The sequence below is a fragment of the Terrapene carolina genome, unplaced genomic scaffold (assembly GCF_002925995.2).
Source record: "Terrapene carolina triunguis isolate 2854851 unplaced genomic scaffold, T_m_triunguis-2.0 Scaffold130, whole genome shotgun sequence".
In the NCBI taxonomy this organism is placed as follows: domain Eukaryota; kingdom Metazoa; phylum Chordata; order Testudines; family Emydidae; genus Terrapene; species Terrapene triunguis.
Genome location: NW_020664481.1, coordinates 12,171,870 through 12,199,340, shown reverse-complemented (window position 1 = coordinate 12,199,340; position 27,471 = coordinate 12,171,870). Strand labels below are relative to the sequence as shown.

General features: G+C 42.3%; 1 protein-coding gene across 1 annotated transcript in view; it reads right to left on the bottom strand.

Moving 5' to 3' along the window:
• Nucleotides 1-27,471, bottom strand: part of BMP7 (bone morphogenetic protein 7) — a 50,696-nt gene that overhangs the window by 5,384 nt on the left and 17,841 nt on the right. Inside the window, exons 2-3 of the mRNA XM_024201703.1 lie at nucleotides 18,986-19,178; nucleotides 6,845-6,993 (exon numbers count right to left, since the gene is read on the bottom strand). Coding sequence (XP_024057471.1) covers nucleotides 6,845-6,993; nucleotides 18,986-19,178 — 342 coding nt within the window. The remainder of the gene's footprint in view (nucleotides 1-6,844; nucleotides 6,994-18,985; nucleotides 19,179-27,471) is intronic.

Below are 27,471 nucleotides of genomic sequence, written 5' to 3'. Positions count from 1 at the left end.
TCAGCTTTGCATTAGATTTTTCCTGCATTCTTTAGAGGGGTTTCTTTAAGTTCACCAACCTATAACTTGAAGTGATCCCATAAAAGGAACCATAAAACTCAGCCCATAGGAACACTAAATTCTCATTGGAAGGTTATTAACTTAAAATAAAAATGCCTTGTATTAAATGTTGACACAGTTCCAGATATATTGCATTTGAAAGTAACAAATAGTTCAGATATTTAGCAACATTTTATTTATTGCCACATCTGTCACACACAACAGCAGTACTGAATTAGTAACCTGGTTATAGATACATTATGATTATTGCTCATTCCTTTTCTGATGCAGGATTTTTAAATTAACTTTAGTTTTGGACAAAGATGCCTGATTGATAGTCCAGGAGACTGAAGTCAACTATTTACAAAGATAAGGCATGGATAGTGGCTGTACAGATTTGCCCCCAGATCCTCCCCCTACTCCACTGTGTCTCAATTACGTTGTGAAGGGACCATTTCTGGAGACCACCTCAGTCTCTATAACCAACCAACCTTAGGACTCTGGTAGTGATGATAATTCACACCAGTTTTGATAGTGGATTTTGTGATGTTTGTTAGGAACTGAACTAGGGCTTGCCAAGTAAGTCAAAGAACAGCTGATGCTAGTTTTAGCCTGGTCTACATTATTCCTGTCAACATAGCTATTGCCTCGCGGGGAGGTGGAGTAGTTATGCTGATGGGAGAAGCTCCCCGTCAGCGTAGGTAGCGTCTTTACTAAGTGCAGCAGTGGCACAGCTGCACCAGTACAGCTTCACCGCTCTAAGTATAGACAAGCCCTCAGTCACAAGCTGAACCACATTGGCACTGGCATTGTGGAGGTGAAAGGATCTGTATTTCCATTAGCAATCCACTGAGTCCTTTGGTCCTCTGATTTCTAAGTGCAATATGAAAAAAAAGGCAACAAAAGAACCTCGTTTTCTAAGGTTCATTTCCATAACTAAGGTTTTCAAGGCATTTGTTCCGTAACAAGGGAATGGCCCACACCAATATCTCAAGAACCATGGTCTCTATTAGATCTTTTCATCCCTTCATGTTTAGCAGCTTTTTGAGTGCATACAAATATTAAGATGGAAAAGAATTGCCCATGATCACAGCTCAAGGCTAACAATGGCCAATTTACATTTGCTTCTCTCACTCTAAATTTGGCTTAAATAATTCACAACACAAAAGGACAAATTGTTTCCCTGTGCAAAGCTGGTGTACATGGGATTTGCACAGAGAATCATAAAGTGTTTTTTATATGAGCATGACAGCTTGGCAACTAAGCATGACCTACATCTCATGGCTACAACCCCTTAGGGTTCCCTATGTGGGGAGGCGATAGGTTTAGACCTGCAGATATGCTAAATGGGATTAAGCAAAATTTATCTCCTAAGGATAAGACACTGGGTCAGGCTTTCCATGAATGAGGCCTAAATTCTATATTGTTCATCAGTGAAATGTGCTGATTCATATAAATACCTATTTACATATGCAAAGGTGTGTGTTTTGGTGGGCATGAGCACCTCCACCTGACTGCATCATTTTCATCCTCCGTTTAGGCCCTGTAAATTTGGCCACATAGTCTTTATTTTACACAGCTAGGCTGCTCCCAAAAAACACTTAAGCATGTGTGTAGCTCTAAGTACATGAGTAGTCCTACTGAAGTACCTGGAACTATTCGTGGTTTTAAAAGCTACACATATGCTTTTCTGGATCAGGGCCTTATTCCATTTTTCAAGAACAAGTATAGCCAAAAATGAGTCAGAATTCATCTAGTACGGCATTGATTTCCCTCCCACCCCCCATTATCAACATGAAACTTTTTCTGATTGCACTGCCATTTAAAAAGGCCATGGTTTTGAGAGAGTAAATTTATTTTTAGTTGTATCATCTCACTAACAAGAACCTCAGCAGCTTGCAGGTAGTGACCCTAGATCAGTGGTTCTCAACCTCTGGCCCACACAGGGCCGGCTCTCGGATTTTTGCTGCCCAAAGCAAAAACAATTTTGGCCGCCCCCCCCCCATTTTTTAATTACCCTACCCCCGGCCCCGCCTCAACTCCGCCCCTTCCCCAAATCCCCAGCCCTGCCTCCTCCCCCCAGGCTCTCAAGCCTGGGAGGGGGAGAAGCGGCACCCGTGTAGGAGCTGGATTTTACAATGTACTATGAGAATTAATGTATGATTTGATTTCATCTTGTCAGCCACCCTTTTTGAATAGCAGAAAGGAATGACAGACCAGAACAATCCTTATGACTAATTATGGTCATCCTTTTGTTTTAGAATAAGTTATAAAGCTACTATGGTTTCCTATATGTATTACAAATTAGGAAGTAAGAGACAGGATTCTCTATTGTGTCTATGTTAAGTAGATTAGAGGAACATTGAAGGCCTGGGTCTCAATGTAAATTGTCTTGGTTATTGATTGTAAAACTTAGCAAGGTTTAATTTGCAATGCCCTTTTGCTCAATATAAAATACTACTGTTTGTATTCTCAGACTGTTTGTGTGAATGAGGAATGTATGCATCAGGAAAAGATAAGGTGTGAAGGCCATTGTTATAGCCAGAGTCAAGGAAGGAGGAGTGAAGAAACTTAAAGAACATCAAAGAATCATCAACACGCATCCATAATGAAGGGCAGATTGACGACCCTGAGGTAGAGGCTGGCACCCCTAAAGACAATTGATTAAATCGGGAACAAAGGACAGGATGACCCCCTCGGAGGTGTATTGGAATGTTTACACCAATTAAGAAGTAACCGGTCACAAAGTGACACAGCAAAATCCATAGGCTTCAACAGAGAAGAAAACCTATAAGAACAGGGTGCTTTGCCATAGGACTTTGGGTTCGTCTTGCCACACTCCAGGAGCATCGGATCGCGACCGATAGAGCCTCGCTCCCCTCTGCGACCAATCTGGCTGGCCACTAGATTGATCCAGACTCTGGACTGGTAACTATAAACATCACTGCAGGACTGTGTGTGTGTGTGTGTGTGTGTGTGTGTGTCTAAAAAGCATATGCTAACTGTAGTATTCTCAATAAATGCTGTGTATTTACCTTCCTCTATAAAGATCCCGTGTGCTTTGTATAAGCATAACACCCGCGCCGCGGCCACTCGGAGTCTCCCCCTCCCTCCCAGGTTTGAGAGCCTGGGAGGGAGGGGGAGACTCCGAGTGGCCGTGGCGCGGGCGCCGCTTCTCCCCCTCCCTTCCAGGTTTGAGAGCCTGGGAGGGAGGGCGAGTAGCGGCGCGCGAGCGGCAGCAGCAGGGGAGGTGAGCTAGGGCGGCCGGGGCACATTTTTAGGGGCGGCATTCTGGCGCCAGCCATGCCGCCCCTAAAAATGTGCCGCCCCAAGCAACAGCTTGTTTTGCTGGTGCCTAGAGCCGGCCCTGGGCCCACAGGCCGCTTGCAGCCCTATCAGCACGGAGCTGTGGCCCATGTGACATCCTCAGGGCCATACACCTAGTACTGGACGCGGCCCACATAACACATCGTGGGCTGCATATGTGGTCCACAATGGTAAATAGGTTGAGAACCACTGCCCTAGATCACTCCTAGTTGATTCGATGGGTTTACATGAGGGTAACGGAGAGCAGAATTTGGCCAATGCATCAATTTAGGGAGAGGCTTGAGTTTTTTGATGACAGAAAGAAAGTTACTTTTGCTATAGCAAATCTCTCTCTCTCTCTCTCTCTCTCTCTCTGAGTACAACTTTTTTGCTTTATGCCCTATTTAAAAAATGTTCTGATTAAGACCCATACCAGAGAGCTATTGTGTTCCTTATTCATTAAACTTGTGGGGAGAACCCCCCCGACCCCCCCCCCCACACACACACACACACTCACTTAAGTGAGTAGAACTAAGTATTTCAACCTCCACCTACAGCCAGGGACCAGATTTCAAGGAAAGAAATGTTTAAGATATCTGTCTATTCCTAATTAACCAATTATGTACTTATCTAACACAAAATAGAGCTGCAGACTATTTGTCTTTAAGAAGCTACTTTTTTTTTAAACTGAGGGAAAAAGGGCTATGAAGCAATAAGTAATAGGCTAAATAGTCAGCTGTTGTTCCTATGTATTATGAGGGCGTGAAGCATTTCAGAGCTTAGGGTGACAGGATGCCTAAGGCTAATGAATCATGTTAGTGTTTCTCTAGCTTGTTGTTTGAGCTTATCCCAACTTTCTAAGCGTAAACAAACATCCTTTAATTCCCCACAAGTTGCTATTGTTGATGGACTTATCTGGCATGATCGTAAAGGAATATGAAGAGCAGATAAATGAACTAATCTGTTTTGTATCTTTCTATCCGGACAGTACTTTTGACTCTTCCCTTCTATCCTGGTTGCATTTTATTCACGTATAGAGAGACACACACAAAATAACTGGTACAAATTCTAGACAAAACTTGCCAGGTTTTCAGTTTCATTACACACTTTAAACTCAGGCCATATCCACTGAAAGGTTTGCTACTTCAAAAATCTATAGTTTTGCATCAAAGTCATGCTATGTTTGCTAGTCTTCAGAATTGTGACATGACAACCAGGTGAAACTGCAGCTTTGCTAGGAGTGCACAGTTTGTTTGAACCCCAAATTAAACTTGGGCTTGGTGGGACTTACCCTTGCAGCTCAAAATGGAAGAAAATGTTTGCTTGAATTCTGGTGAAGTGAGACTGCAAAGATTTGTGCCACTTATAGGTTTAATTTTTAAAATGCAAGCAGCCAAATTCAGTCCTGGAGTTACTTTGTGTGTGTGTGTTAAACCAAAAACAAGCCTATTTGTAAAGTAAGGGAGAGATTTTTCAAAGACACAACTGGCATTTAGGTGTCTAACTCTCATTGAAAGTTGATGGGAGTTAGGCCCCCACATTGTCATTCTAGGCCTTTGAAAATCTCTCCCCAAGCTTTTTCTCTGACAGGTTTGTATAAGGGTGCAGTTCTAACTGTCTACCTACCTGCTTTGTCTGAGCAATTACCATAAATGCATGCACAGTTGTGGCACTCTTTTGCATTCAGGATTCTGAAAGTCTGGGCAAGATGTCCTAATCATCTGTTCCCTTACTGCAACTGCTATGATCTTATCTGCTGTTTATTCCATAGGCCTAAGAGCATAATATCTGTTTATAAAATGCTATGCACATTTCTAGTGTTTAAGGCAATAAGTTGTTATTGTAAATAATTTAGTTATACTATATTCAGACTTATTGCTTACACAGTCACAACTTATGTAAGTCCTAATACTCCCTTCTATGCTCACTCTACCAAGGTTTTACTACTTCCTATAGCCATGATTTACTCCACATGGAATACACACAGAGCCCGGAAAATATTTCTAGACTGCAACGGCTAAGCACCTAGCAACATAATCAGAAGATAAAGACAAAGTGATCCATTCTGCCCCAGGATACAGGGCTTGTATTTTCTAGTATCACAGGCATTCATGGTAACTTAAGCAATTGAAATCTTTTAAATTTCTGGTTGGATTAATTCTCCCTGTTCATAGAGAGCAAAGATTTTTGAGACTCAAGCAAACTATGAAAGCTGATTGAGAAGGAGGCCACAGTCAATTGTACCAAATGAACAAAGACATTGCCCTATTAAATCAGATCCAAGGTCAGACCAATTTGTATCTCTGATACACCCCATTTCTAACTCTCATGGGCTTGCATCACAAGCTGGCTGAAGAACTTGGAGTACATAGTGTGTCAAGCCATTCCTCATGTTTCACTGTTAAAAACGGATTGGACTGTTTATGTGAAAGCATTTTCTTCTCAGCAGACTAGACATGCAAATCTAGAGATGTGTTGGGGGGAGGGAGAGGAGGCGGAAAAGAGACAGCACAGAGCAAAGAAAAAAGGCCTGGGTAGGGAGGAGCCGCACAGAGAGGACCAGGGAGGAAGCTGTGTGCCGAATAACTTCCTTTGATTCACTTGAGTGCTTGCTACAGTCACCACGACCAGCATTTCAGATGCTCCAGTTTGGGACTATTGCAGCTAGGGAGAGATGGAGAAAATCATTTGCTAAATGGAAGAGGACAATGGTGTCTCTGTGTGTGGGGAAGGAGGCCATGCCTTAATGATTCCTACCTAGTGTTAAAGAGAAAACATGGACTAGATCCATCAGCTGAGGATTTAGCCTGTACAGTTTTTTTTTCTCACTTTCTAATGTAATATAATTGGAGAAACTCAGCAATTAAGACTTTCCTGACATTTCCTTCCCCACCCATAGAGAGACCATTGGAAAAAGTATTAAATAAATGGGGAGGGGGGGGGGGGGAAAGAAAAAGAAAACCCAATCAATGTTAAACAGTGAACCACTAGGGCCAGAGTATTTATAAGTTTGGTTGAGCCAAAAGAATGGCCAATTTTTATGTGTAGTTTGCAGGACTTCAAGTACAAATGAAGTAAATACATGTGCATATTAGTCATGTGCATAGTTACTAGATTGCACATACAATCATGGTAAATGTGTGTGTGCAAATTAGGGCTCAGATCCACTGAAGCAGATGCTTAACTTTGAGCATCTTAATAGTTTCTTTTGAGATGCTTAAAGCTAAGCATGTGCTTATGGTTTTACTGGATTCGGACACAGATGTATGACTGTCTTGAAATCAGGTGGTGATTATTTAGATATGTTCAAATCTAGCGTGATAGGCTAATATTGTAATTTTGTAATACTTTTCCAACATCTGCAGTTTAAGAAAATTCAAGACAATCTTGAGAAATCCCACTCAGAGGAATGACTACTGGTTGCATTCAGACTAATCCTGACTGGATTCCTACAGCCAAAATTGAGACTTTTTGATGACATTTACTCTCTGAAACTTACCATCTATACTCTCAACTGATAGCTGCAGGCCGAGATTGTGTTGTGGGTTTACCACCCAGTGATTACTGGTTGCTGTAATATCAAACACCAGCCAACCTTCCTCTGCAGCCCAGATTATTCGAGTGTCAAGCAGGAACAAATCTGAATCCCTGAAGAAAAAAAGAAACAGTTACTTGGATTTTCAGATGGAAATAACTTAATGTAAATAGCCATTCAAGTTAGTACTTTAAGCAACACAATTGGTAGCCTTTATCACAATACACAAGTTATGTCACAGATAGATAACAATGCCAACCTAAATGCCTTCTTTCCTGAACAATGGGAGGATGGATTAAAGTAGCATTAATGTGGTTTGGAGCGTACATATTGCTGTACTATTACAGCTAATCCTACTAATGTAATTTTAAAAATGTTTTCCAGGCAAATATGTGAACAGTTATTGTGTTTGCATATGAAACTTGGTAATTGGGCATGCAAATACACCTAATTATCCTTTTCCGTGCATAATAACCTGACTGTTGGAAATAATCATGGCAATGGTGCAAGCAAATTGGAGCATGGTTGTGTGCCTTTTGCAAACAGTAACATATATAAAGTCTTTAAAAATCTGCTCTGTTGAGGCTACATACAGTTGAATAAGGATCACAACACAGCATTACCTTGTGAGGTAATGTCCTTTCAATCTATTGTTTAAAAGCTAAATAAACAGACACACTCCGATTATTTTGGACCAGAAATTGAGAACAAGAAATCAAAACTAATCAGAATTGGAGAATACTTCAAGGTCTCAGATGGGGCTGTGGTAATCATTCTGGGTCTTCAACAATTTACCACTGAGATGAGCTGCAACTGAAAATCTGGTAAATTACAAGGATTACAAAGGTTCTAAAAAGGAATGGATCTCTTTCATCAGAAGCCAATGCAAAGAAGTAACTTGGATGATAACAAGAAAATTGGGTAATGGTTTAGCTACCTCCAAAAGGAAAAAGTCTTTCTTTACAAGAAGGATGGGAACAGCAAGGTGGTGTCTGGACAAGCCCTGTAGGAGACTCTTTCATATTTTGCAATGTGCAGATGTTGGAGAGTAACTATAGCTTTTTGAGTAAAGAAAAACCTTGTAAAGGGATAAGGAAAGTTCTTTTATTGTGTCCCATAAGCCTGGGGAGGGCCAGATTAATCTGTTTTATAGACTTATCAGTACAAACTTTTTTTAACTTCTTTAGTTCACGCAGGGCCCCTTGTTTGCCTGGAACATCATGTGATACAAAAATCTAAAATAAGAGGATTTATATGGCCCCCAAAGCCTCAAAAAAGTATATGAATTTTACCGTGTGGTAGGGAAATAATATTATCCTTCATGTTTTACAATTGGGAAACTGAGGCATCAAAAAAATGCAATGACTTGCCCCAGATAAGAGTCTAGCAGAGCAGGAAATTGAACCTCATTCACTTGAGTCCCGTTCCAGTGTCTTGACCACATGGCTATCCTTCCAACCTAGATCGGTCAAGCTATACAGTAATAGCTTTAATCTAAGTCACTGGTGTGAATAATAGAAGTGTCATAGCTGTTTAGTAGCTTATATGAAATTAAATATCCAATTCCAGTCCCGGAAGGACAAATGACCACATCACCAAATGCCTATGGAAGTACAATTTCATATTTCCCCCCACAAACACACAACACTCTTAACCTCTGCATGTGCTAATGTGGAATATTTACAAATGTTGCTGAGGCTCTCACTAATATTACATATTATATGTGAGGGAGATCTTATCAGCGGGAGGCAGAAGGAAATTCCTTGTGAAGATGCAGAGTCTTTTGCTCCCCGTGGAAGTGTGCTGCTTGTAGGTATTGGGTGCAGTTCAGATATATCCCATAACTTGGCATTTCCTTGCTGTTGAGGGCTGGCAAGGGGTGGGGGAGGGGAATTGGGAAGATGTCACCTAAACAACCTTTTGTTCTTTTAAACGTTTTTGCTTATGGAAAATCCAGGCTTTAGGCTCCGTCCATACATCACAATCTAACTTGTTGGGGGACTGGGCTACAAAGCTGTTTCTTGCCTGTGTAGAGGGGATCACAATATGTGTAAATCAATTACACAAATGTGAGACTGCCTTAGGGTGTAAGTAATATCAAAGTTAAGACACAACATGTTCCACAGGCAGGAGCGACGCCAGGGTTTTTGGCGCCCTAGGCATGGGTCCTTCTGTGCTCCCGGTCAGCGGCGGCAATTCTGCGGCGGGGGAGTCTTTCCGCGCTTCCGTTCTTCGGGGCACTTCGGCGGCGGGTGCCGGAGCGAATGAAGGACCCGCCACAGAATTGCCGCCGAAGACTCAGAGCGCGGAAGGACGCCCCACCACCGAATTGCCGCCAAGGGCGGCAAAATGCCGCCCCCCCCAAATCCTGGTGCCCTAGTTGCCTAAATGGAAGCACCGGCCCTGTCCACAGGAAACACAGATGAGAGAACGCTACACTTGTGTTCACTTGTGACGTAGGCCAATACTGATTCTAAGGTTCCAGAGGTACAAGGCTTTTATGTTAACACACCGCATGATTTAACAATGCCTCCTGCCTCCAGCCTATGATTCACAAATGGTTTACTTAATAGCTGTGTAGCTTGCTTGATTTTTCTCTTTTGTGGGTTGCAGGTTGAAGATAATGGCAATAATAATAAGTTACTGCTGTCCTGCAATATTATTACTCAGAAAAACCAGCCTTTAAGCTTCCCATGCTGATGTGATGCAATCAGGGTAACCAGACAACATGACGCATCAAGTGCAGGGGTGAGTCAGTCTGGGAAATTGTCTAAAGTATTTGTTTGCCTGTAGTTACAGCAATGTGCAAACAATAGGCCTGGAGGGGAAATCCTCAGTAAGAGAGATCAAAGGGACATGCTGAAGGGAATTGTCCTTCCCACACACAATTGGAACGCTGAGACCCAGAAAGGGCTTGTGTCAAATATTCTTTGGAGAGGTTCACAGTATTAATGGGTTAGTGCTTTTCATTCTAGCCTGCGACCAATGGAGGGAAAATGGGATGCAAATCTGAATAGTGTTGCAAGCGGAATATCCGGGCTCAAGAGTGCAGAGCTTGTTCTAATTAAAAGAAACCTCTTGTTCTTTTTAAAAGAACTGCCCTTTAAATAAAATGGCCTGCTTACCAAAGACACACAGCAAAATAAAATCAGAGCAGCAACTAGCAGACGGCAAGGCAAGCTCTTTAAACACAATCGTTAGACAAGTTACAGGTATATTAAAATACAGAAGCGGTTTCACTCTGCATCACAGCAAGCATTAACAGTTTGCACTCTGAGACACCAATTCTGTGTGCTTCCTGAACTTGCCCTTTCCTTTCGGGGGTGGGGGCTTTACTTAACATACTCCAACCGGAAGTGTCCTCACATGATTTAGCACCAGTTCAATGTAACCTCAGCTCCACAGTTCACGCATTAAGAGCTGCACAGAGGTAACCATTGGCTGAACACTAAAAGTTTTATCAGTCCTGCAAACCCCAGTAATTATGCTACATATTCTTGAGTGCCATCTCCTGAAACCTTGTCTACTAACTATAAACAGCTCTAGAATACTCTCTCAATGTTGTGAACTACGCTTCTACAGTCAGGACTGAAAGAAATTGCTCATGTTCTCTGCACTGCTACAGCTATGCTTATCTGAGGGTTTAAAGGGGCCTTACAAACCACCACCCCCTAAAGATCGGGAAGTAGGATCTGTGCCCCAATTCATCTTTTTGAAAATTGGGGCCAGAGTTACGGACTAGAATTTTTTTTTTTTTTCTTCAGAGATGCTGAACACCCACAACTCCAAATGAAGTCAATGGGAGTGGCAAGCACATAGCAACTCTAAAACACAGGACCTGTAGCTGGCAAGTGACTAGTGACTTTACGTGCTACCATGCGGAGGGGCCTAGTTCTGAGAGAGTGGAAGCTCAGCACTTGCAGAAAACTGCGCCATTTTAAGGCATCTCAGGCTGGACACCAGAAAGCTGAGGCATCCAAAATGAGAAAGCACTCTTGAAAATCTGGCTGCAGGTGACTTGCCCTAAGACCTGGATGGTTGCCTGGTAGTCCAGGAAATTCCCTTAGTAGGTCTGTCATTTTTCTGGACTTTAGGGCCTGCTTGTGCTGACTAGCACAATTGCCATCCTCCTGCCGCATGTTGCTGCAAGAGTGAGGAGCCCTATATGAGGCACTAGAAGAATAGGTACATCTGAGGAGGGGTAGGTGTTGGTGAACAAATGGATGAAGATGTGGGAGGACTGTGAGTGACCTAGGATGCAGATGGATGGATAGGTGAGAGATTGAGGGGTACATTAGAAGAGAAAAGAAGAAGATGGGCAGGAGTGAGATTGGAGGGGAAAGTGGGAGACAAAAATATAGGGAAATAGGGAGAGAGCACAATGTCAGGATAGAACTCACATGGCTGAGGGAAGGAAAAAGGTAACAGGCAGAAAAAATATACCATGGTCTATGATCCAATAGAAAAGAAGCAGAAAGTGGAGTGAGAAGACAAGTGTAAGAAAAACAAAGGAAACAAGCAAATTTCATTTTAAAGTATTATTATTAATGAGAAATTCAATTGCCAATATGTTGCTATTAAATACAATATATGTGAATAATGTTGGATTCTGCTTGCCTTTGGAATGCACCAAACGGCATGTCTCTTCAAAGTACTTCACCTAAAACTGTAACCGAGATTCCCCCACTCTGGCAAGTAACTTAGGAGAGGATTTTCAAAGGCACAAAGGCAACTCCCACCCTTATTATGTTTTGACTGCTCAAAGCTATTGCCAATGTTGCTTGCAACAGGTCATACAGAAAAATCGCAGTGATGCAGTGAACACACCTCAGAACATGACTCATTCCCATTTTCTAACCACCAGACAATGCATTCTCCCTTTTTCCTCAAGCTTTCACGTTGCCCTTGATATTGGTTGTCCTCTCCCCTGTCTTCAACACCTAAACAAACGCAGCAAAGGAATTAGTCTCTTGGGTCCCAGGCAACTATCTAAAAATATGTTACCTCTTGGATACATGTCATCAGTATTGCCAATGCCAAGAATTCAAAGATCATGAGACTGGCTTAAAAAATCATTTATTTATTTTAAATAGTAAGTTTAGGGGTTTTTTCTTCTTCTTTCTTTTGAACTTTTAGGGTACACTTAGGCCATGTTTTCCAGCTTTTCTCAGCAAGCATGAATGTTAGGAACTTATTTTTGAATAAAATGAAAGCTCATACTGTCACATAATCACTTGGTTCTGTGAGCTGGGACTCTCAGAAGAAGATGAATTGTTGAGAGACTCTCAGTGAAATGGTGAGTTGGCAGCACTGCAATAGCAAGGCTGAATAGTATATAAAAATCGTACAATTATAGAGTCAAATGCTATAAAATATAGGGATAGCCCTAAATTATACTGAATACTGCCTCTTCCTTTGCCTCCTTTCAACCTCCCCCCATCCCTCTCTTTTTTCGTCATCGTTACTTTCAAGATGCATGTTAATGAACACTAATGAGCATTTCCAAATTGAACAAAAGAATGGACAAGTGGAAGAGGGAGCAGGAAGGAAACAAGGAGTGGTGTTAGCTTTCAGTACGGTGTGAGGCCAAAGATGACTGGTGTAACTGGCTGAAATTCGGTCCCTTTGGTGATCTAGGGGTCCTGACCACTCACCTGAACATCTCCTGACAGTAACAGACTCCAAGCAAGGGCAAACAAATACTGCTGCACACAGCACCAATAGTTTTTGAGCAAAAGCTGGCTAGTCTCAAGAGCACCAGTGATAATACTGTGCGACAGCTCTAGTATTACATTTTCCAGTCCTTAACTGATAGTCCAGAGAATGTCCCACCACAAATATAATGGCATTTACTATGGCCTTAGAGATAAGCGGGAATTCAAATAGTACAATAACAAAGCCTTGCAATTCTGTAGCATCTTCAGATCACTTCACAAATATGGATCAAGCCTTCCAATTTCCCTGTAAAACAGGTTGTTAAGCCCATTGTATAAAGGGGGAAATGAGGTACAGGTAAGTTAAATGACTAAATGCAGTTCAGCTGGTGAGTCAGCAACAGAGTCAGGACTGAAACCTCAGTCTCCTGACTCGCGCTCCGCCCACTAGACATGCTACCAAAATATGTATGCTTAAATGTATCTCCTGAGGCTAGAGAGCTGGGCTGCAAATCACATAGCAATATTGCAAAGAGACCTTTTTTCTGATACGACTTTCTAGCCTTTCCTGGTGTTTCAGCCAGGTAGACTCAGCCTGAGTCAGCAAGTGCAGAAATGCACAAAAAATGAAAAAGGTGTGTGGGGGGTGGTGGTTAGTTGTTTTTTACCCAGCTTGCCAAACTTCTTAGAGCCTCAGAAAAAGTTCCAGTTCAGATTTCAGCAGGTTCCAATTTTATCCAACCTACTTCTAAATGATAGCTCCTTTTGCATTCAGTGTTTATGAAAGTGATACGGATATCACAAAATCTGGGTTCCAAAAACGCAGCTTAAACTTTGGCAGCAGTTATCTTGTTGTGGAGAGGCACAACGTATTTTCCAGACACACAGTAGGAATAGTGCAGGGAAAATACTGTATAAAAAGCTAATGGTTTAAAGGCAGAAGCTGCTGTTCACCAATGGAGTTTGTGGATCACTTTTTCAAGTGCCTCTGATGAGCCTTACCTGGCTAAGTGACGCCAAGATTTGTCATGGGTTTACAAATGGACTGAGATCCTCCTCTTGAGCCTTATTTGCTGATTCAGTCTTGACCCCAATTTATTTGGGAGAGTGGCTTTATATGAAAACATTTCCCATTTTAGTTTCTATAATAAACTATCTTCGGCACCTCTTATTCACTCTTATGCGTTTTACCGGTGCATACTCTCTAGCACTCAGAGATGAAAGGAGTTACTATGTTTTCCTTTGATGCCGACAAAGAGCTAGAACTGTGCTTGTACAATCAGGGATACCCTGGTTGTAAACTTTAGTTTCCACTAGCATTGTTTGTGCAACCAGAAATAGGGACTTTAGGTCATGCTGCACGGCATGTTACTTGATCCAATTTCTTGCATTTGCAAAACTCCTTCCCAAGTTCTTAGGTGAGTGAACCATGAAGACCAAATGGGAGTTGGACACGAATCACTGGACACTAAATTATGCCCAAGGAAACTGTGAGACATTGTTATATCAGTCAAAGGGTCAACTGCTTTCACAGTGTTTATGAAATTCAAGACATTGCTTCAGGGTAGTGCCTGATGTTTTGAGACTGAAGAACATTTTATATACTTTTGTAGAAGGAATTGTGCCAACATTGAAACTGCAACTTGCAATGAATTATTAGATTCATAGAGTTTAAGGCCAGAAGGGACCATTAGATCATCCAATCTGACCTCCTGTATATCACAGGTCATTAAATTTCACCCAGTTACCTCTGTCTTGAGCCCAATAACTTGTGTTTTACTAAATCATAACTTATGTTTGGCTAAAGCATAACTTCCAGAAAGGCATCCAGCCTTCATTCAAAGAATATAGCTGTGATCTCATTTTCACTGATACGGTTGCTTTATGCACATTATACAGTGTATAGTACATTCAAAGTTAATAATATTATGGAGGCCTAGAATTTCAGATATGGGTTCTAGTTTGTGGATGCAGATATGTCTGGCCAGAAAGAACTGTGCCTTTATTTTGCACCCACAATGAAGTAAAAGTACAAATATTACTAACTAGATATCTATCAACCTGTCTGAGCTTACAAAGCAGGTAATTAATTGCTCAACTACTAGTATTTACCCACGCTCTGGGTGTCCTTAAGTCTCTGACTGCTAGATGCTGGCACAGAATGACAGGGGATGGATCACTCAATAATTGCCCTGTTCTGTTCATTCCCTCTGAAGTATCTGACATTGGCCACTGTCAGAAGATGGGATTCTGGGCTAGATGAACCATTGGTCTGACCCAGTAATGCCATTCTTATGATTAATCTGCATTGTGGGTGAACAAATACAGGGTGAAAAACTGCATCCATAAAAATGGATGTTGGGTCATAGATGAAAACCAAGCCTTTGGCATACATACAGTACTCTTCAAAGGAGAAATGTTTATGGGGCCTCAACCCAGGTCTTTGGGGTAAATCCTGTTTCTGCAGCTGTGGAGGCTTCTTTGATAGTTGAACTGGTGTCATTCCACTGTATTAGAAAGGTGACAGGATGCTGTAGGCCAATGGTTCTCAACCTATATATGGCCCACAATGTGTTATGTAGGCTGCATCCAATAGTACCTCTATGGCCCTGAGGATGTCACATGGGCCGCAGCTCTGTGCTGATTAGGCCGCAAGCGGACCGCGAGCCACAGGTTGAGAACCACTGTAGATTCTGTATAGTACGGAGGTGAGCTCCTGTGCACTAGTAAACACGAGGCAAGTCATAAGAGGAACAATCCTGGAGAATCTGCTGTTAGATGGCCCTTCTCATTCACACTCACATTCTTATGTAATGGTCAAGTTGGCATTATGGAGACTCCAGCAGTATTAGAAGAGAAAAAGGCCAGTTCATCTTTGTGTTTAACTTTAAAAGGACACTGTACTTGTTGTGCTCTCAGTAAAAGAACCTTTGCTTATATGTCTAGATTTTCTTAGGGTTTTTTTATGCTAATTACATTAGACTGGTAGAGTCCTCTAACCTGGTTAGAAAAACGTAAACAAACAACCAAGGAAAAAAGGTGTAAGTGTTTATAGGTCAACATTGGAGAGAGTTTGCTTTCTCTCTCCACCTGCCCTGAGACACAATAACCTGATAGCCTGGACTGTTTATACAGCTTTAATCTGATTGGAGGGTCATAAACAGAGCTGGTTGGAAAACTTTAGCTGAAATATAATTTCAATGCAAAGCAGAGAAAACATTTTCACCAATTTTTGTGAAAATATTTGTGGTTTTTTGGCCACCTCTACTCAAGAAAAGTCAACAGGAAATGCTCTCCAGCAGAAACAGACAGTTCAAGATCCACGGCTGCCTATGTCTCAAGTATCCCAAAGATTTTTATGGCGCCCTTGTAAATACTAGCTAAAGAGCCAGATGTTCAGCTAGAAAAACAGATCTCACAGCTACCCATGTCAGTCACATGTCCTCCATGCATATCGACTGTGGCTAAAAAAAGCTGATCTTGTTGCAACAGGAGATAAAAGAGAAAGCCCAAGCTGCAGATCATCAGCCCTGTGAGCAACATGAGAAAATGGGACCTGGAATGTAGAATTTCCAGCTCAGATGCGTACATGTACTGTACTTACAAATCTGCCTCCAAAAAGATGTACAAAACAGTGCTTTTCAAAACATCTAAAGCCAATTTCCATCCCGTTCTAAGTAGGCATGTTCTCTTGACTTCCATGGAGATGCACCCACTTTCACCTGGACTGAGTTTAGCCATCGATCATCACCCTTAATCCTCACAAAACCCCTGGAGAGAGTGGGTACCCCAGTGTGCCTGCTCATCTTATGTACTGTAGCTTATGTATTACAGTAGTGGCATGTGCTAATCACAAGATCATCTAACTTTCACTCTATGCATCTGAAGAAGTGAGGTTTTTACCCACGAAAGCTTATGCCCAAATAAATTTGTTAGTCTTTAAGGTGCCACCAGACTCCTTGTTGTTTTTGTAGATACAGACTAACACGGCTACCCCCGATACTTTTCTTCCCAAACACATCTTCCCGACCTAATGGATTCATATATAGGCAGTGCATCCACTCTCTCACATACTTTGCTTATAGGAGTAAGAATAACTTGTGCAAGGGATGGTTTGCAAGAACCATTGCTCAGTCCAACTAGCTGCATATGGGTAAATGCATGTACATGTGAACCATCCCCAATTCACATGGTCACGTCTAGTTACACCCCTCTGCAAAGTTAGTCGCAAAGAACCTTTGGAGATGCCATTCTTCAAGTCTTGTGTGACTGAGTAGGGTAACCAGAATTGGGGCAATAAACATATCCTCCAACTTTTGGGTTTGTACATTGCAAGCAAGAATTTGAAAGAACTTTTGTGTGTAGAATAAATTTGAAATGAACATTTACTTAGACAGCAAATTTCTTTGTTTTATTTTCCCCTGAATTTTTGACCATCTGCAATAAATAGTTAAATACAAAGCAAGCATTCTCACTGGACTATTTTTTTGTTCATCTTGTTTTGAGATCTGTTGTTTGGCTGTGTAATAGCTCTATTTCAGGTACGTGTAATGTTATTGGTACATGTTAAGTTGTTGTGGAGAATAACTTTCTGACCAATATTTGTGAAGCACTTTATGTGCATAACTGCAGGAAGGATTTTGCTACTGTCAATGGGATTCATGTGTAAACGAGACATGTGCAAATGCATCTGACTAAGTGTTACCGATAAATGGTTTTGAGGTTGCTGATTAATTGGGACTAAAAACAGATGAGAAAATTAAACATGTGTTCTTGTTCAAGTTTCCTGAAGAATTTGTCAGGGAGCATGGCGTAAATTAATAATTGCTTGATATGGATTAAATAGCTCATTTTCTAGTTTTGTGCACACAAAACCAATCAGTTGATATGAAGAGCATGGTGTCATCTGTCTGTGTTAATTAGGGATCTCAAATGACTCTTGTAATAAAGATTAGTAAATAAGATACCCTAGGGTTAGAGAGGAAGTATTCAGATGTGGGTTTTGCCATCCCAGAATCCATAAGCAGCAGGAGGAAGAGGGCAGTTCTTTCTAAAATTTTACAATACTTTGTCTATGATCCAATTTCTCTCCTCCGGCCTTCCCCTCCCAGTACAGACACATACATGCAGTGCCTCTCTCCCATCTCTGCTTTACTGCTCCATGGCTAGTGGACAGTCCAGACATGGCAAGAACTTCCTGAAGGGATATGCTGTACTTACATTCTACCGAATTTTCACACTGCAATTAATGTCACCACAGGAAGCTTTATAACCTCTGAGTAGGTACCACACATGGCAATCAAAGGATTAACAGAGTACTGAGTGGTGTCAGGCTGTAGACCATTAAGATTTGTTGGCATTCAAGCATAATGAATGATCTCTAAACCAAACTATAAAATTATATAAATATACTTTTTCTGAAGCTCTGGCACTTCCAATCTCTAAAATGGAACAAACTATACTTACTTACTTCCTAAAGGAACCAAATTCTGCTCATGGTTACCTCACTATATTAATCCAGAGTTACTTCACTGAATCTGGATTTACACTGGTATTAATTTAGGGTTGCTAGGCATCTGGTTTTTGACCAGAATACCCGGTCGAAAAGGGACCCTGGCAGCTCCAGTCAGCACCGCTGACCAGGCCGTTTAAAGTCCAGTCGGTGGCGCTGCGGGGCTAAGGCAGGCTCCTGGCCTGCCCTGGCTCTGCTGCACAGCTCCCCAGAAGTGGCCGGCATGTCGAGCTCCTAGGCGCAGGGGTGATCAGGGAAGCTCTGCATGCTGCCCAACGCTGGCTCCACAGCTCCCATCGGCCGTGAACCGCTGACAATGGGAGCTGCGGGGGCGGGGCACAGGCAGCCAGCACCGCGTAGAGTCACCTGGCCTTGCCTCTAGCCACGGGGCCGGACATGCTGGCAGCTTCCAGGAGCAGTGCGGAGCCAGGGCAGGCAGGGATCCTGCCTGAGGCCTGCTGTGCCGCCAACCAGGAGTCACCTGAGGTAAGCGCTGCCCAGTCTAAACCTGTACCCCGAACCCCCTACCCCAGGTTGGAACCCCCTCCCGCACCCTAATTCCCTCCCAGACCCCTTCCCCCCTCCCACACCCGAACTTTCAACCCCAGCCATGAGCCCTCTCCTGCACCCTGAGCCCCTCATTTCTGGCCCCATCGTGGAGCCCACACCCCCGGCTGGAGCCCTTACCCCTTTCCACACTCCAGTCCCCCAGCTCTGCCCAGTGAAAGTGAGTGAGGGTGGGGGAGAGTGAGCGATGGAAGGAGGGGGGCTGGAGTGAGTGGGGGGGCAAGGCCTCGGGGAAGGGGAGGGGCAAGGTGTTCGGTTTTGTACGATTAGAAAGTTGGCAACCCTATATTAACTAGGAGCAATAGAACCTAGCCCTGTATTTTCACTGACAGTTATACAATATACTCAGTATGCTCTTTTCCAGTCACTCACCTTCCTGGGTGCTCCTGCAGTACCTGGTAGACACTTATCTGGAATGTTTCATTATCAAACCGTTCTCGGATGTAATCCTTATATATCCTGAACTCGGCAGCAGTCACTGCTTCCCCCTCTGGGATTCTGGAGAGATCAAACCTGAACTCCCGATGGTGATAGCGTTGATGATGGAACTCTCTGTCATGCTCCACTGAAACAGAAAAACAGTCTATTAGCCACCAGCTTTTGGTTAGTTTCTCTATCAAGTAGCTTGCAAGTAGCCCCATCAGAGGAAGGCATGAATATTTAACTCCCTCACTGCATTCTGCTGTTAAATTTCTTACTAGTTTTAGTACACGTGCAATATGAAACTAGTGATTGCGTTGTCTCTGAAACAGTTGTCATCAGGCAGTGCATTGAGTGATGCTGACTTTTGTCTTGTAATGATTTTTGGCAGAGCGCTGCTTGATAACTCTTTCTGGGCATTTGCCACTACCAATGGACAAGCGGCAGTGTGAAGGATCTAAAAGTGAAGGGTGGGATTTTTCAGAAGCACTGGCTGTTGAAACAATGGGAACAGAGTCAGACCAGAACTGAGTACTTCTGGAAATCCCAGCAGAAGATGATCCAGTTCTTACAACCTTTCTCATGCTAGTACCCAATGTTCTGTGCCAGTGGAATTTGTTACGGAATCAATGAAGTTACTGAATTCTGTTCCACAATGTCTTAAGCTTTCATTTGTAATCAATTCTAGCCCTAAAGGCTGTGACAAAAACCCTTCAATGTGAGTACCTTCCTAAGTCTGCAAATTGACACCCTGTGACAATAGCTTTTGAGATGTGTAAAGCATCAAATTCATCATCAGGGTGTTAACTCTGAAGTGTAAAGATTTCAGGCTTCTCCCCCCAACAAGTCTTTTAAGTCACCTCCATCTCGGCCAGCAAAGGGGAGGAAAAGAGGAGACCTGGCCCCTTCCCTGTGGTAAAACCTCTGCCTCTGGAGTGCCAATAATGCAAATTACCTCCCAGCCATCCTGGATGTCAAATGCCCCATTTCGCACTACTTCACTGTCAAAACTTCTAGCTTCCTTGCAGCAGCTCTTACATTGCAATTAGGGGTTTGTAATGTGTGGCACATTGCAGACTGAATATGTGAGGGCAGCATAAAGTGAATTTAATTTCAAAATGTGTGCAGTGTGCCTATTTTATCATTAATTTTCACAATTAATGCACTAAAAGTCTTTTTTTTTCTTTTCTTTTACTGTACTTGGGGCTGCTGAAGAACTCGCCACTAGAGAATAAAAGCAGGAGCCTTTCTGCAGAACTTAGGTCCAACTTGGTACATCGTACATAGGACCACAGCTAATATTCCCTTACAATGTACACTGTGTCTGATATAACAATAGTAATGGCAAATATTTATTATTTGTAGTAAGGTGATGTCTAGAGGTTCTGACTGAAAGAAGGGCTCCACTTCAAACAGGGTAAGAGGCAGTCCGTATTCTGAAGAACTTAAATCTAAATAGACAAGATAGTCCAAGGTTGGGGAAAGGGGGAGGGATAGCTCAGTGGTTTGAGCACTGGCCTGCTAAACCCATGGTTGTGAGTTCAATCTTTGAGGGGGCCATTTAGGGATCTGGGGCAAAAATCTGTCTGGGGATTGGTCCTGCTTTGAGCAGGGGGTTGGACTAGATGACCTCCTGAGGTCCCGTCCAACCCTGATATTCTATGAAACAGGCACAAGGAGATGAAGTGACTTGCCAAAGCTCACAGAGCATGTCAGTGGGAGAGCTGAGATTAGAACCAGGGTCTCCTAGGTATTAGTCCAGTGCTCTGTCCACTAGACTTCACTGCTTCTAAACACACAACTCAGGTAATTTAACTTTAAGATTTTCTTGGCAATGATGGTCTTTTTCTATGGGCCTGATTCTTTCCTGACAGCAGTTTTTACACTGATGTAAATCTATTGACTTCAACTGAATTATTCCTGATTTACACCAAAGTGAGAGATCCAGTCATCAGTGTATAAAGTGCTATTTAAATTTACAGTGCTATATTGTACATATGTTTAATAATATTACAGTTACTGATGAAGCACCAGTGAGGCACTCCTTTGCAGTGGAATGGACTGTGGATAGTCTTCTGGAATCAAATAGTAAATCCAACCACATCCACAGAAGTGGGTCCAATACTATTTTACAGTTGGCTTAACATTGCTCTTCAACTCATACATTATATCTACTAACTATTTTGTGGTTCTCAATTTACGGCTGTATGGTAGCCTTTAAGGGACACACCATTACAGTTGACAGTAATAATTGGGATTCATCTTAATGCAGGCTTTTATGTATCTACCCCTCACTCCCTCTAACCTCTCCAAGATAGAGGCAATCAATTTCAGTAAATGCTTTAGCATGTTGGGCATTCTAAGCATGCATTGAATGAACACAATTATTGCTCCAAAACCATTCATTCTAATCCTATCTCTGCTGCTGACGCCCAATGTAGCCTTATATAGGTCACTTACTCTCCCTATATCTGAACACGGGGTGTGGTGTGAGAATTCATTAACGATCTAAAACTCTTTGAAGATGAAAAGTGCCACATGAGTGCTAAGTACAAGATTATTAAAAATGCCTTGTCTGGTTTCCTCGAAACTATTCCCAGCAAAATAAAGTTCACTATTAAATTGGCAGAGTATCATTTGAGCCCCAAAGGAATTTGTGCATAAATTATAAGGGAGTTTAAAAAAAAAAAAAAGAGTGAGAGAGAGAGAGAGAGAGATGTTAGAACAGAATGGATCCTGTACCCACAACTATTGAGTCACTGATATTATATTGGGTGTTTTTAATTATATTTCTGGATAACCTCACTGGTGGTAGGGTGTCTTTCAGAGAGTTCCAACAGCAGGATATACAGATATACCTACTTCCAAAAACACTTATGGATGAATTTTCAAAGGAAGATGCAATGGGTGTTTTTAAGTATGAGTGCTATACATCTCACATATGCACCTTTTGAATATGCATGTGTGATGGTCACCATCTTAGCCAACACTTCAGAGAGTGAATTGGAGAGTCTGGATCTGAAAGTATTGGCCTCTACAACTTGAGCTAAAGAGCCAGGATCTGTAGCTAGGGGCTATAACAAACAACTATCCTCTGTGAATTGGGTTTGGGGGTCAGGGTGATCTCTCACACAGTGAGCAGCGGGCTACTTACTTTCTCTGCCCAGAGCAAGCTTGTCCTGAATGTTTGAGGCACACAGCTGTTCAAAGCCTGGGACATCTCGTACCCTACATTTGGATGCAAAAATCGCTGTTTGATGCCTGACCCACTGGGTACATATGAAAAGGAAAATTCTTATGACTGCAACTAAAGCACGCATTTCAGTAAGCTCCATTGTTGAGTCGTATGATAATTACATCCCACTACTATGAAAAATCAATGGCCCAGAGTCATGAAGTTAAGATCCCCAAACTTTGAACTTTCCCAGACTTTGGGGATGTTTGGATATAGGGTTTTGGTTTGGGCCATCTCTAGTGTTAAGAGAAACATTCCTATGGCTATATAGTCATTAAAACCATGAAAATATGTGGATATGTAACTGAAGAAAGAATCCCAAGAAACCCTTCAACTCAGTGTTTGTTTTCCCTCTTTTCCTTTGCACTCTGGATGTATTTGCTGACCCAGAAGTAACAAATCCTTTCAGAACTAATTTATGAGAAACACTGACCCTGAATCAACATCTGTTAGATGACTGCAGTAAATCTTATTACATAATTAAACACCAAAATCTATGCTAAAATAATTCTAAGGGTTTGACCTTGTTCTCATAAGAGCAAGATACTTCATAATGAAGGCTGAAATCCTATCCTTAATTCATGCTGCTGTGCTTTGATATTTGTGCACATATGGTACAGTATAGAAGAGCAGGCACTGTTTGTTAGACCCCAGCAATACCTTAAGCACAACAGCATGAGGTGAGCAGGAGAGTTTTGAATTTCCTATTTTTGGTGGGTGTTGGTTAGACCTTTGACAATACTGCAATATGGCTGTTTCTGATTAATTGCCTGAGAAGTGTTAGCTGGAGGTATTTTCAATAAGAAAGAATCAGACCATTTTTTCTATTTGAAAGGTGTTCACTGTTACAGTGAGACAATAGAATTGTGATAGCTCTCTGAATGTGACTGTAGTTTCTCTTTTAGGCCCATAAAAATGTCAGTGATCCCTGCTGACACAACAGACCATCATGAGAACCTCTGAGTCATTCTGCGGGGATTTAATCAAAGGGGTTCATGAGCCATTATATATTTCAGTGACTCTCTTGGAAGTCATGGTGGCCTACCGTGTCTATGGAAATTTGTGGGATATATAATGAATGAAATACAGGCTTTCCCCTACAGATTTAGAGTTCACCTTCATCCGAGGTCAGTTGTGAGTGAAAATCATTACTATCCAACGGCTGTTTAGCTGATGCTCTCAGTCCACTTCCTAATGGACAAGTGCCCAATCGTAACTGTTGGCCCCCTTGTTGGAAACCTCACCAGAGACGCAGATGATGGAACTGCCACGACACATTGGCAGGGCAGCATGAGAGGAAGCTGGCATTGCCACGCTCCCTGCTGCACCTGCTCTGAGTCAAATAGAGGACATAAAATAAGAGGACACAACACACATAAAAGTAAATGGGAGAATGTACCCTAGTAACTATCTGCCTTTAAAAAAGAAAACCATCCAGTATGACTTGCCATTACACACATTTGGGACCAGATTTTAAAACAAGTTAAGTGCACAGTAAGCTTGGCAAAATTGTGCACAAAATTATGCATTACATTCAGGTAACTGCATATATAAATGCAACTCTCTCTCCATTTGCATGTGCAAATACTCAGTTTATGTAAAATGTGTGTGCAAGTGAGAGAGTTGGTTAACTGTAGGGCTCAAAATCCACCCATCCACAGTCAGTTGAATGGGTGGGCTAATAAGAACCCCATGTGCCTGTATTGTAATTGCTTCAAGAATACACATGTTGCAGTTCATTGCAGCAACATTAGGTGATGATCTTCTAGCAATTCTTTACTCCTTTGACATGTGCCTTTGAGTGGGAAAGGAGATGCTGAGGAACAGATGAAATCCTAGCAACAATGAGCTGAGGAGCAGTGGGTCATGACAGAAGGAGCAGGACACAAGTTTTTAAGTGTTTGGGGCGGGGGGAGCAGAACAGAGCAGCAGGCTGAGTTGTCAGAGTAGCAGGTAAATATGGGGGTCCCAGGGGCATAATTTCAGAAAAAATTGAGGGTGACGGGGAGTGGCAAAGTTGTGTCCGCATATCAATCGTTATTGTGATTGTTATATTCTGCAATGTCTGGGGATAAAAAGTGGAGCATATGAAAAGTTGGGGGGTGGCCAGAAACTCTCCCCCTCCCCCCTTGTCCCATAGCAAATGATGCTCCTAGTCGGACCTTGGTTGGAAACACAGAAGTAAATCTAGTTTGTTTGAAAATCTGGCCTCTTTTTCTATCAACAATTTGAATAAAAGCTTGTCTGACTATCCAGTACAGAAAGGGCCTGTGTTCTCTGTGAAGTCTTGATGATTTATGTTCCTTCAGACCTGCTATGTTGCTGCATTGCAGTGATGCAAGGTGAGGCAATGTGGCATAACATGAAATGACAGTGAACAGTTAAAAGAAAACACACTGGATAGTTCTGTTCAGTCGTAATGGTGACTGAGCACCTGATCCAAATGTATGGGAATACTGAAGATATGAATACTAAAGAATCCATGGCAATTGAAATCTGCAAAATCTGCTTGACAGATTCATATTATTTCTAAGTGTTTTGACACACCTAAATTTATTGCTTGAGACCAGGGGTGGGCAAACTTTTTGGCCCGAGGCCACATCTGGGTATGGAAATTGTATGGCGGGCCATGAATGTTCACGAAATTGGGGGTTGGGGTGAGGGCTCCGGCTGGGGGTGCGAGCTCTTTTAGGGTGGGGCCATAAATGAGGAATTCAGGGTGCGGAAGAGGGCTGGGGCACAGGGTTGGGGTGTGGGCTCCAGCTGGGGATGCGGGCTCTGGGGTGCAGGAGGGTGCTCCGGGCTGGGACCGAGGGGTTCGGAGGGCAGGACAGGGATCAGGGCAGGGGTTTGGGGTGCGGGAGGGGGCCTGGGGTGCAGGCTTCAGGTGGCGCTTACCTCAAGCAGCTCCTAGAAGCAGCGGCCAATGGGAGCTGCGGGGGCGGCGTGGGGAGCCCCCTGGCTGCCCCTCCACATAGGAGCTGGAAGGGGGACATGCTGCTGCTTCCGGGAGCCATGCAGAGCCATGGCATGCATGGAGCGGGGCAAGCCCCCAACTCTGCTCCTTGGCTGGAGCGCCAGAGCAGGGCAAACCCCGGACCCCGCTCCCCGGCAGGAGCTCGAGGGCCGGATTAAAACCTCTGAAGGGCCGGATGCGGCCCCCGCGACATGGTTTGCCCACCCCCGCTTTAGACATAACACTCGTAACATCAAAATACACTCGTTTTAACAGAGCTTGAAAATAACCCTGATCAAACATTCAGAACTCTAGGTGTTACACCTCAAGCTAGATGAGCAGGTCATTGGAGAAACCACATTTTAATGTCTGATATCTCCCAGTGTCTAGGATAACATGTACCTCCTTGGAAAGCTAGGAATCTTAACTTGTTTCCAGGCCTAGAGGTTTTCTAGCTATAGGACATTAAGGCTGGGATTAAGCACACCAATTCCCACTGAATTCCAAAGGAACTGAGTGCCCAACTCTTTTAGGCTCCTTTGAAATCACAGTTAAAAATCACACCATTGTAATTACCATTATATCTTTTTCCCCTCTATTTTGATTCTGATCCGATTTTAGTGTTTACTGTCTTGAAAATCATTAGAACTAGAGCCTATGCTATAACTCAAGCAGCTCACAAGAACATCATCAGCTATAATAATGTCAGAATTGAAGGCTGGGAAGGGATAAGCAAGACATCAACATTTGTTTTACTAATTATTATCTATGTAAAACTTTCAAAGTTGTACCTCCTCTATAGCTCTGTCTCTCAACAAGGTCAGAGAAGCTGTTTAGCTCGTGCACTGCTCTCTCTCATTGGAAGCCATTTTTTTTCTGTGTTCAAGAGGACATACAATGGCCCAATTACATGAGGAGAAGAAAAGAGCAAGTCTGATACATGTTTGCAGGATCATGGCCTAAGTTAAGAGGAGAAAATATCAGACTTCACTCCTTTCTTCACCTCAGCATTAACAAACATGTTAGCAGAGATCGAGCACAGTTTTCTTGATTAGTGTGTAGAGAGATTTTTTTTTTCTTACAATGGTGCTATAGATTTACATCCTTCTACGTGGTATGAACACTTAAAAATCTGCCGTGTTTGACTTCATGTTTCAAAACACTGCTCCCTTTGACCGCATTCACCCATGTGGAAAATGACTGTCCCACTCATACAGACAGAGCCAACCATGCTCAACACTAGTCGTAACAAAGCACAGTCACCGTGTTATACCCAATCATGCTTTGTTACAATGGAAACTGAACTCTGTTGACTCTGACATCAACAGGACAACTCGTTTGATTATATGGACGACGGGGATCCATGCTTGATACCTGATGTCAAGTAGGCCAGAGTTTTAAATGTGGACACAGCCATAGCATATAAGTTATTTAGCAGAAGGAAACTGTGCTAAAACCCTGCTAGGACAAATAGGATAGCACTATTTCAACTGTAGTGCTGACAAGTTCAATATGTAAGTCAAAGGTACATGAATCAGAGGAATAATTTTGCAACAATTCACATGAACTTTTAAAAAAAAAAAAAAAAAAAAAGGAAAAAAAAAAGCATTCAAAGGCATTAAGGGTCTGATTCCAAGCCCATTGGAGCCAACTGGAATCTTTCCATTAACTTCCATAGCTTTGAATCAGACCCTAATTCAGCACTGCTAAATTCTGCTCACCTAAGGAAAGTAATAATTTTTATTCGCAAGTAAAATGTATGAGTTTATCATAATCATCAATGTAAAGTGTTATGTCAGAGCTAGGTATTATTATAATTATTATTATTAGTAGTGGTAAAGAATGGGTGAGCAGATTTTTTGCATGGGCTGGTAAATCCATACTTTAATCTTCCTGGAATGTTTTCATGGTGCATTTGGAAAATATTTTGAATAGTTAAACATACATGACAAAATTATCGCTAGAAAATTTGTTTATTATTTTTGTATAAGGCATTTTATTAAAGTCTCTAAACTCTTACTGATCTCTAAATATAATGATGACTTTCTGTTATATGGAAAAATTAGAGTGTTGCTTGTTTCCAATTCACAAAGTTTTTTTTAAAAAAAGTGGCAAAAGGAATGTGCAGTAGAATGCCTGTAACTTCTTTTATCCCAAAAAAGGCCATGAGGGATTTGTGAAGGACTTTAATCTCAAATAGATTAAAGGTCCTGAATTCCTGAGGCTGAAAGATAAGTCAAAGGAAAA